Source organism: Odontesthes bonariensis, chromosome 19 (assembly GCF_027942865.1).
Source record: "Odontesthes bonariensis isolate fOdoBon6 chromosome 19, fOdoBon6.hap1, whole genome shotgun sequence".
In the NCBI taxonomy this organism is placed as follows: domain Eukaryota; kingdom Metazoa; phylum Chordata; class Actinopteri; order Atheriniformes; family Atherinopsidae; genus Odontesthes; species Odontesthes bonariensis.
The window spans coordinates 31,404,756-31,416,840 of record NC_134524.1 but is presented as its reverse complement, the minus strand read 5'-3'; the positions used below and the strand labels follow the sequence as shown (position 1 = coordinate 31,416,840).

The window sequence follows — 12,085 nt, the reverse complement described above, 5'->3', positions numbered from 1 at the left end:
CTGATGCTTTTTATCCAAAGCGACTTACAGCTATTTAGATACAGGGTATTGGTTACAGTCCCTGGAGCAATGTGGTTAGGTGCCTTGCTCAAGGGCACTTCAGCCATGGATAGAGGTGTAGGGAGAGGGAATGGCAGGATTTGAACTTGCAACCCTCTGATCTTAAGTCCACCTCCCTAACCACTAGGCCACGGCTGCCGCTATCTCAGACTATGGAGCACCTACTAACACCAAACTTTCCAGTTATACACTTAACAGTATTCCGAAGATATTTACATAAGGATTTGTTGATAAATCATTCTTGAACTGATTTATGTGACATTATAATAAAAAAATATGGCGAGAATCGATGTTTTTTTAGGCTATGGGCAGTATATTTTGATTTCCTAGGAAATGAAAGCAGATATCCTGAAATCCCTCTGTAATTTTCTTTTCATTTTGTGTGTAAACAAAATGAAAAAAGAATTTTGCACCTGTCTTTATCATATGTTCAGATCTAGCTTCCGGAAATAAATGCAAATATGCGCATCTTTAATGAGATAATGCCTAATTTGCATAATTAAACATACAAATTTCTAAAACTTGTAACAATTTTTTTTTCATACTTGTATAAGTAATCAACTGAGGAAGTTTCATAGTGATATCTATTATTTTAAAATATTACCCTATTCACCTGTAGTGTCTCGCCTTAAATCATCCATCAACCCTGACCTCCTCCCAAAACAGACTTTGTGTCTTATAAATAAGTTCTCCTGACATTAAACGTAAATGGCCCACTCTGGATAATAAATGTGAAACCTGAGAATTTTGTACAATACTTTTACAATCCAACCTTTCCCTCTCCACACTTGGTGCCAGTCATGACGAGGCCGGGGTCAGGCAGGTCCCCCTGGCCGTCCTGAGTGCTGTAAACGTAGGTGCCACGGCACTTCTCCTCTCTGCCACCTGTCTTGATAGTGGTGTCAATGGAAACAGCATTGGTGCCTTTGGGCTTCTTGGCAGCACTGTGACACTGGATCTTACCACATTTAGCATCACTGGGTAGAAAGAAAAAAACCAACAGTAAATCTGATTTCTCTCCCTTACAGCACCAGTTAGGTGAACCAGTGTTGTGTCTACGCATAGCAGACAACATATAAATAACCTGTTTTAACTTCAGGGACTTTGTTACCAGCAGCCTGTCACAAAGATACATCATTTGTTCCCATTTCTTTAGTTTCGTCTATGAAAAACACGGAAGATAACACAGTTATCTTTGGACAGAAGTATAATAGTATTTTTGCAGCCACAAAGTGATTCCCAAAGAGATATTAGCTGAAAACTTGGCATCTCTCACCATGGTGTGCAGTGTTTCCTTGATTTGAGGAAACTGGACAAGTGGAAAACAAAAGAACAAGTGGGAGGACTAAAAAACTATCTACAGCAGATGAACAGTATCTGAAAGGGATGTTTAACCCTGTAAGATCCAGTACTGCAACTCAAAAACATCCCTTTAGGCTCCTCTAAAAACAAGTCTGTGGAACCTGTTGCTTATCCTTATGATGCTGATGGAAAGTACCGTAAATTCTGGACTATAAGCCGCTACTTTTTCCCCAGGCTTTGAGCACCGCGGCTTATAATACGGTGCGGCTAATATATGTTTTACTTTTTTTTTCATGCCGCCAAAAACATTTTGCCTCATAACATTAGACCAATAAAATTAACGAATAGTTCACAGTGGTCCTAGCCTGGCTGATGCCTCCACAATCTCGATGAGATGGTGGTGTGCATTTTCTCGTATTTGAGGCGTGGTTTACGAATGCCTAGAGCCGTTTATTGGGCGCTACGAATGTCTATCAAATGGCGTCTGGTTCTTCCCATGCTGCTTTGCGCGCGATTCATAGCCAATTGTATCACTTATACCAGATGACGACAGAAATTCGACGAGGAAGAAGAAGAAAATAAAGTAAAATAAAAGTAAACTTGCGCTCTAAGCTACTTAAAGTGATGGTTCGGAATAGATTCACCTTAGGGTCATTTGAACTGTGACATCCAGCCAAGTTTTTCCGATCTTGGCTGAACATCAGCTGAGTTACCGAGTTATCCCGAATAGCTTAGTACAAGCGCTAATGGACCCTGGCAGTATCTCTAAAATTAACACACTAAAATCACATGCCATGACACCAAAATTCTACAGTAGTACAAATATGGTCTGTACTCACAAAACGATGCATTTGGAAGTTTTTTTTTATGATGTAGAGTTGTGAATTTATTTTATCAATGGAGAAATTGAGCAGCCTTGCTTTGTTGTCTACAGTCTTACGCTGCGGATTTGTGCGTTACCGACAGGTATTTAAGTTAAAACCATCGCTGTTACAGGCACTGTTTGAAAAAAAAGCATTTACATTATGTATTTGTTTATGTTACCAAACGCATTTAATTAAAAGTTTAAAAATCCTCACGTGTAACATCTTTCTGTGTAAATATCTCATATTACAATGTCGACACCCGCGGCTTATAATCCGGTGCGGCCTATACAAGTAGAAAATGGATTTTATTTTTTAAAGTAGAGGGTGCGACTTATATTCAGGTGCGCTCTATAGTCCGGAATTTACGATAAATGTGCATATAGGTGATTACTTCAGATTTCCAGCAACCTTTGCACAAATCTCATCTCCTTATTTTTCTCTACTGCATAAATAAAGCTTCAAATAGGTAAAGGCCCTGTCACACCGTTGCGTATGAGAGAAACATATGAGTTGCAAATGAAAATTATCACTCATACGCTGGTATACGCTGACATACGCCAGGGGAACGTTAGGCATAGGTTGTATACGTTTCAAGCACGCTGGCATACGTTGGCATACGCTGAGGCAGAAATAAATTTTTGAACATGCTCAAAACTTTTGTGCGTATGGTTAATACGCTAAGCATACGCTAGGCATACGCTAAATACGCTAGAGGTACGATATAGGTACGTTACTGATAGGTCGAGAACGCTGGACATAAATTGCCATATGTTGGCATGAAGGTGTACCGTACAGCTAGCGTATTTATAGCCTCCGCCCGTCTGCCGCCTCCATCTCCGCCAGACGGGCGGAGATGGAGGCGGCAGGCAACCGACGATTCACGGGAGCGGTCAGGAGGAGGAGTTGGGGATCTTGATCGCTCAGAAGCATGTAACTCATCAGCCGCAGGTGCATCAGGCATTTCAGCAGGTTTGGGTGAGAATGATTCTTGTGTTTTTTTGCCTTTTCCTCGACCTCGGCCTCGGCCCAGGGCCCGGGCAATCGACGATTGCTTCTTGGGAGGCATGATCGAGATGAATGTCTCGAGAGATGTTGATAGCGCGTCGTCTACTGCAATAATGGAGCAATGTGGAAAGGCTGCTGATATAGGCGCGTTGAAACGTACGCTGGGCATGCTTAAGTTCATATGCTACTCATACGCTAGTCATTCTTTATTTTCAAGGACTTTTCGTGCGTATGAAAATTATATCATTAATTTTCATACGCAACTCATACGCTTCTCTCATACGCAACAGTGTGACAGGGCCTTAAGTATAAGTAAGTAAATGTCTTTTTTTGTCATTATTACAATGTATGGACCATGTAGAAATATATTTATGAAGGAATGCAATAATCGCATCAGAATTAGAGCGATATAAATAAAACTGAATTGAATTGAATTTCACCTTTTAATTTCATTATTACACAAGACATTGTAACTCATCGATATTAGCATATGGAAATAAACCAGTAGAAACTTAACATGTATGATATTCATGATAGTTCTAAATGCATTTGTGTTGCAATACTGACTTTAGTAAAGTTTTAGCATATTTTGAATAAAGTAGCAAATTATTTCTGGTTATAAAAGTAAAACACATCTTATGTGTTAAAAGATATGGAGCAGTATCTTTTCAGTACAGTTACTAGTGCTGATCCGTAGCTTTTGTTTACCCAAACAGCTGCTTGTTGCATTAGGAAGAAGCTGTGATTTGTCTCTATTACTCTCTTCAAACAAAGAAAACAACCATCTTATACCAAAGTGGATCGGTGTAAAGTCCACAGTATAGCTTTAGCTCAAACTGTTCTAAGTTTATGCGTTTAGAGTTTTTATAGAAGGTGAAAATTTCACTCGTCACTGTTCAGGGCAGCTGAGTCTCTGACCACTTCTTAATGCAGGCAGCACACTACTACATATTTTACACACCATCACTGCAAAAAAATGACCATATAAATACATAAATAACAAGATGAAACCAAGACGGGGAAAACTAAAAATGAGACAGGTCGCGTAAAGCATGTGTAGCTAGTGTTTAAAAAGTCAATTAACATCAAGTCCAACACCAACACTGCAGAACTGCCAGGCTTGGTGTGGGAAAGCAGATGTGAAAACAGAGTGTGGGCTGAGTAATGCACCTCTCCTTCTAGGACCAATACACTTATCAAACAGACTGGTTGCCAGGCTGTTAGTGGACTGAATTAAAGCTGCTGAATTCATTTCTGGTTGGTCAATAGAACTTTTTATTTTCAGAGTTATCCAGAATAAAGTTGGCTGAGGTCATTTCAGCTCCTTAGTAGCTTGTTTATCCACAGAAAACAATAGTAGATTCTCAGACCTCTGGAATACCTTTCACTTCATCAAGATATCAGTCATGGTGCACTAATGCATAAATTCACATGTTCTGTGTATGGTTTTTGTGGTTACAAATGAAAATAATTCTTCTTTTTGCGGGTGATTTATTCGAATGTGGATCTCTCAGATGAGTTCGATGAGAGCCTATGTTTCTACGATCAACATTTCACTGGTTTGGTGCTGGTCCTGATTTGTTCTCAACCTCAACCAAAGTCTTGGTCTTGTCTCAGTCTGGACACACCGTGGTCTTGGTCTCCACTTGCTCTCAGTTGAGGTGTTTTGACTACAATAGAATTATGTTTAACATAGGTATTATGTCATTCAAAAACATATGAAATGTGTACTGTAAAGTTAGCTTTTGTATCTTTTTCAGTATTCAGACCAGACAGACTCCAATAATCTGTGGTTCAAGAATGTAAACTGAGAAGAAAAACCAAGTTAATGATAATGTCCACAGTGAAGTTCCTCTCTTCCAATCCCACACTTGGATTTTGAGAATCATTTACCATCCATCCATGTTTAGCCATGGCCAACCTCTTTTGAGAAAATCTATGTATAACCTTTTGAGAAACAGATATAGTTGGAGAACAATGGACATATAGTGGCTGCATGTGGAAGTCTTAAAGGGCAATTCCTGTATTTTCAACATTAAGCCTCTTTTCTGAGTCGTCTGCAATGTTTTAGAACCCCCCTCACCGCTTTTTTGATGTTTATTGCTGTCTCCGGTATTTGCCTAATTTTGATTCTTCTCAACCTGCTTCAGAACGGCTAGTCATGTGCATGTCTTAAAAGATCCGTAAAAGCACAATAAACGTCCGTTTTCAAAATAATCAACTCACCGGAGTGGTTACTGGTGTGCACTGGTAATCCATATCAAATTTCGTAGCGAAAAGTTGCTTCTGTCGTGTTTTATTTGACATTTTGTAAATCCCATTGAGTTGTATTGAAGACTGGATGTTCGTCAATAGCGGACATGTTTGTAGTTCTCTAGCACCGGAAATGCTGCTAGGTGTATTGCATTTCCGGTGCGGGCAAATACCAGAGACAGCAGTAAACATCAAAAAAGCGGTGAGGGGGGTTCTAAAACATTGCAGACGACTCAGAAAAGAGGCTTAATGTTGAAAATACAGGAATTCCCCTTTAACACCAGGCAGATTTCCATATCCATATTACGCAGTACCACTGTGGCCAGAAACACTCCTCTCATGGTAAACATGAGAATCTGTAATGGATATGGGCATCGGTGGCTCATTCAAGGAAACCACCGATGCCCAAATTGACCATTTACCACTGTAATCAATGATCTCATTTACATTGCTGCATTGCTAATTTTGTTCCCCTAATTTAGCTGGCTCTTGGGGAATATCTCTCAGAGGTTTGAGTTAAAAGCATACAGCAGGACCGTGTGTCAGGATGAACAACAGAATATTGTACTTTGCAGTTCAACAGAAGTATATTTGAGAGCCTTGTACCTAACATGTAGAAAACGTTTGTTTAATTGGCATTAATGTGAGATGAACTGGATACAGATTACAAGACGGCACCTCGCTCATTAGTGAAAGCTTAGAAAGTGCTTTTCTCATGTGTCTATGCATGAAATCTGCACGGTGTCTTTGAATTTATCTGGACTGTTGCTTGATTTTAAATTCATTTGAATTATTTTATATGTTTCTCTTTATATTCTTTTATGTATTTTTAATGCTTCTTACACTCCCTGCTGCAATGCTTTTATTTTATGTAAAGCACTTTGAATTGTTTTGTACATGAAATGTGCTATACAAATAAATTTGACTTTGACTTTGACATGCTCAAAATACATTTTCTGCTTACACGGAGGTACCAGGATGTTTCTGTGTGTTCTCACAGTTTCAGGCCAATAGGACAAGCACATCAGCACTGATCTCACTAGTCAAGCAACAAGAATACATGTGTGACTGATCCTTTCACCAGTCTTGCCGGTTAACTCATAATTGGTTGTTTTTACACTCAAATAAGATCACATAATATATGTACGCTGCTTTTTTCCAGACCTACTAGATATTGTGGGAGGATTTGGACAGATCCAACATTCAAAGAAATCCAAGCCTTTAATTAACTTAAAACATGCCACAATAGGAAACCTACTTTGGGACAGAGAGTGAAAACAAGATAAGAACAGAAATTTAAATCAGCTTTTAATAAGCTATCGAAATCTGGTGATAAGTAAATATGGTTCAAAATTAAACTAAGCTGATAGGAAACAAATGTGGCTGAATAAATACTTTTTGGGCTAGAGTTCATGAAGTGATTAACGTGGCGGTTCGGGGGTTTTAAGAGCTTGACTTGTACAGAGTACGAGTGATTAAATGTTCTTATGAGCTGGCTGCTGCTGCTCCAATTCTAATCATTTCTTTCAGACAAAAAAAAAGTTGTTCTATCTGTTGTCAGTAAAACGGTAATGAGGAAAATTTCAATAAAATAAGACTTTTACTAACTTTCTTTAGCGGGCAGCTGGTATTTATCACTGGTCTCGTCATTAATTATGATTATTATTAATTAATTGAATTCCAATTGGCTTGAATTGGACTTACTATCTAAGTGCCTTGAGATGACATTTGTTGTATTTGGCGCTATATAAATAAAAAAAAAAAAAAAAGAAAATTGCAAGCAATCAAACAAAAAAAAAGAACTCAATGATTTGTGGACAGACTGTTTTTACAACCATTTCCAATGAGGTCTCAGTGTATGCGCTCCCCAGTCTTTGCTCTCAGTGCAGAACAACACATAGGTAATATTTTTTTTGATCAAGCCCCACTATATATTATAGGTCCAGGCCCCATTCAGGGGACGCTTCAGTAAAACATTCAGGAAAACAGTCAAATATATCGATTTGCTTAACACAAAAAAAGTGTGCTTTTTGTAATAAAACCCTACAACAATCCCAACAGTATATTAACTAACTGGTACTTTTTTACTGGATATTGTGATATATCAGTGTCATCAACGTTTCTTACCTTTTGGCACATTTCTTGTAGTTCCCGTGTTCATCTTTTCCACAGTTGCCAAATGCGTTCCCTGCCGCATTGACGTCTTCAAAGCAGGCATCGTGGGCCGGTCGAGCTCCTGGACACACAGCATGTCCCATCACCCCTCCGGACTAAAACTATTCATTTTCACTGTTAATCACTGTGCTCCTCGTAGTTATATCCACAAACAAATGACAATGGGCTGACAAAAAAAAAAACGGCAACAAAATAGCCAGCTACCCTTCTACTACAAGAATGACCATCAATGTCCACAGTATGCACAAAATCCTGCCTCAGCTATGACATGTGGCAAATATCATATTTAGGAATTGTTGAGCATATTGGAAAAGATGAGAGTTTAGAGTAAACAGCAGAATCATGTGAAAATACAATAACAGTTTCACCATCGCTGTTACAGGCACTGTAAAAAAAAAAAAAAAAGCATTTAAGCCACGTATTTGTGCGTTACCGATGGGTATTTAAGTGAAAACCATCGCACTGTTCGAAAAAAAGCATTTACAGTATGTATTTGTTTATGTTACCAAACGCATTTAATTAAAAGTTTAAAAATCCTCACGTGTAACATCTTTCTGTAAATATCTCATATTACAATGTGGACATCCGTGGCTTATAATCTGGTGCGGCCTATACAAGTAGCAAATGGATTTTCTTTTTTAAAGTAGAGGGTGTGGCTTATATTCAGGTGCGGTCTATAGTCCGGAATTTACGATAAATGTAGCACCGCGTTAGTTCTGGCAGACCACGTAGTCAACGCGCCCTTTTCCTATTGGCTGACGCCGACCCAACCCTTATGGCTGTCCACACCAGCTGCGCTCAATGGGTAATCAGCTGCTGCTCGCAATTGGATGCTGGCATTTGGGGCGCTTCATTTAAACTTGGTTTGCTGTCACTGCTTTTTTTGCTTTCTGCTTGCACCCACCACCTCCCCTGCTCCACCGATTTTTCATTGCCAACAATGTCATACTGTTGTTCATTGTTGCTTGCTCTGTTCTAGGGGGTTTGTTGCCTTTACAGCAAATGGAAGGCACTCCACCTGAGGATGCTGCTGTTCCCTGTCTTGGCTTCCATGGAGCTCATGGAAAAGTTGGGAACTTCCTCCCAACAGAGCCATACCGCCAAACACAAATTGTATGCATTCAGAATAAGCTTCTGAAATTCATCTCCGTTTCTCGTCTCGTTTTGACGAGAGTGGTTCTGACAGAACTGTGCATATAGGTGATTACTTCAGACTTCCAGCAACCTTTGCACAAATCTCATCTCCTTATTTTTCTCTACTGCATAAATAAAGCTTCAAGTAAGTAAGTATAAGTAAGTAAATGTCTTTTTTTTTGTCATTATTACAATATATGGACCATGTAGAAATATATTCATGAAGGAATGCAATAATCGCATCAGAATTAGAGCGATATAAATAAAACTGAATTGAATTAAATTTCACCTTTTAATTACATTATTACACAAGACATTGTAACTCATCAATATGAGCATATGGAAATAAACCAGTAGAAACTTAACATGTATGATATTCATGATAGTTCTAAATGCATTTGTGTTGCAATACTGACTTTAGTAAAGTTTTAGCATATTTTGAATAAAGTATCAAATTATTTCTGGTTATAAAAGTAAAACACATCTTATGTGTTAAAAGATATGGAGCAGTATCTTTTCAGTACAGATGAGTGTTTAGAGTAAACAGCAGAATCATGTGAAAATACAATACCAGTTTCATCGAGTGGCTGTAGAAAGAATAGTCAGTGCCAGTGTGTGAGTCGGTTAATGTCTGAAGAACCACTAGGTGTAGATCTATTCAAATGATCTAGTGGTTTAGATCCAAAAAATAAAAGTGCTGACTCCAACCTTCTTGGCTAATTAAACAAATGCAAAGTATTTATTTAATTAGCAAATCCCCCCCCCCCCCAATATACGGAGTGAAGTGGTATATATGGAGTGGTAAAGTGTGTGTGAGCTGTAGGCTAACAGCCTTTTCATTACCGTAGCCCCAGAGCTGCAGGCACTGCTGTTCATGGGTGAGGCACATGCCATTGTAGCAGTAGGCCAGTCCGTACTGGCAGGAGGAGCCGTCGAGCAGATAGACATTAGCAGGACAGTAGGGGGAGGCACCTGTGCAGTACTCTGGTAGGTCGCACGCCCCAGCTGGCCCCCTGCACATGGTGCCCGCCTGCTTTAACTGACACATACAGGAAAACGAGCAGTGAGCATTGGGGGAGATGATGTCTGATGTGGAGAGTCTCAAAGATAAGATACAGAGCGGACCCTTATCGATGGAAAGATCTGATGTAACTTTAAGTCCTTTACGGCTAAGGTTTTCAGACGTGCAGACCTTGATATGATAGAAAATAAAATAAAAATAAATTAAATAGCATGAATTTTTTCAGTGAAGATATACAGTACACTTCTAGGAGCTGTGGTTTCTGTTAATATTACAGTATGAGTTAACAAGTCTTCAGTTTTTTTTACAGAGTGATGCTGAACTTAGTCTCTTTTACCAAGACAAGCACTGTTGGTTTTAGCTTTAGCTTGACTGGCTAAAGCTTATCTTAGTGTATCTTAGTGTAGATGTACTCCACTGAAACTAAACTCACTCATTCAAACAATACAGAGCCATTTCCTCATCCAGGTTTGCATTGTGGTTGGCAGATATGGTTTCCACCTTCAGCTTATGTGGAATGAGTATCATAGATCTTATAATAATGCAGCTAACCACAAGTATTAGGTCTGTGTGGAAAAAGCTTAATAATTCTATTCCTTAATCCTTAATTTCGCAATGCTATGCAGAGAAGAAGTACAGAACAGTGTTTATTACTACCATGACAAAAGTTTCAGTTAGTGACTCCTGCTTTAATGGTGAGCTGATATTGTTCAAAGGAAAACACAAGTTGCATCTATAACTGTAGTTTTACCATGACGAAAACACATGCACTATTAGTAATAATCTTTTTTAACTGTGATAAACAGTTAATAGCATTAATATCTTTTTACATGACAGCATTAATTAGAAATTTGGTGTTATCCACGATTCACTTTCCTATAAAAACATATACAAACTGCCAGTGGAGATTAAACTTTCACCAAATGGAGACATTTTTAAATCCAGGTTAAAAACATTTCTTTTATCATGTGTCTATTCATGAAATCTGCACGATATATTTGAACTTATCTGGACTATTGCTTGTTTTTAAATTAATTTAAATAATTTTATTTGTTTCTCTTTATATTATTTTATATATTTTAATGCTTCTTCCACTCCCTGCTGCAATGCTTTTATTTTATGTAAAGCACTTTGAATTGTTTGTACATGAAATGTGCTATACAAATAAATTTGATTTGATTTTGATTTGATTTGATTATAATTGGTTTGGTTTTCAGTAGCTCTTCTCCACTTCCACTTAATGTTTCTGTATGTCCACCAGTTATTAACCGCAGTACATCTTTCTGATGCTTGGTGTGAGGCAGGTAGTATACTGCCGGTTTATCTGTGCCTTTTCTGTGAAAACACCTGTGTAATAATATCAATGAAAGCAGAGTTTGTTGGCCTAAAATAGATGAATGAGTTACAAGGGGATAAACATCAGAGTAGAGGTGCAGAGTTGGTGAAAATCATGTGGCTACTTCTGGTCTGAGCTGCTTCTTTCACAGCAGCCAGCCTTTTGAGCCATTGTTCATTTAAAGTGTTCAGTGTAGCTCTGAGGGAAGTCAAATGCTTTAAGTAGAGCAATTTAAAAAAATATAATATATGGATGAAAAGTACAAAAGACAGAAATCTAGTGATTATAAATATTCATTATCTATTTGTTCTAGTTTGCATCCAGTATTCCCACAGAGAGAATGAGAAGGAAAATTACATTTCTTCCACAGACAGTGTACATGTTATTGCCATCTTCAGTATTTTGTCTCCTCTGTCAGGAGGATAGAATTTGGCCTTATATTACAACAGGATGTCAGGATTTCCATTTGAAAAGTGAGATGTGAGCAGAGATGAAAAGTGCTGGTGTGATGTGAGGACAGTGAGCTGCACTGTGACAGAAGCTGACACGTGCTTTGGGTACAGTGTGCCAAAGCGCTGACAGGAAGACTGACATTAAAGTAATGATACTGAGCCACCACTGCCAGTGAGTTTAGCTGCCTGTCACACAGCTGTTTGTGTGCCGTGTGTGTGTCTCTTACTTTACAGCCCTCGCAGCACACTCCATGGGCACACTGGGCCCCTTCCTTTAAGGTACAGTTGTTGGCATTGCAGCAGTCATTGGTGCATTCCTGTAAATGGTCACACATGCACACACACGTTGGATATTAACAAAAACACTGAACATCCACAAGTCCAAACTCAGTCCACCTCTTGTCATCTCCACTTCAGCAGTATGTATAATAAAGAATCCCTCTCTCGGACAATTTAATAGGCTGCATTAACATCAATAAAC

At 38.7% G+C, this 12,085-nt stretch overlaps 1 protein-coding gene across 1 annotated transcript in view; it reads right to left on the bottom strand.

Annotated features, from left to right (window-relative positions):
* The window catches only part of adam19a (ADAM metallopeptidase domain 19a), a 251,379-nt gene that overhangs the window by 47,780 nt on the left and 191,514 nt on the right, over positions 1-12,085 (bottom strand). The window contains exons 13-16 of the mRNA XM_075450674.1: positions 11,832-11,921; positions 9,639-9,834; positions 7,614-7,722; positions 833-1,037 (exon numbers count right to left, since the gene is read on the bottom strand). Of these exons, the coding sequence (XP_075306789.1) occupies positions 833-1,037; positions 7,614-7,722; positions 9,639-9,834; positions 11,832-11,921 (600 nt within the window). The remainder of the gene's footprint in view (positions 1-832; positions 1,038-7,613; positions 7,723-9,638; positions 9,835-11,831; positions 11,922-12,085) is intronic.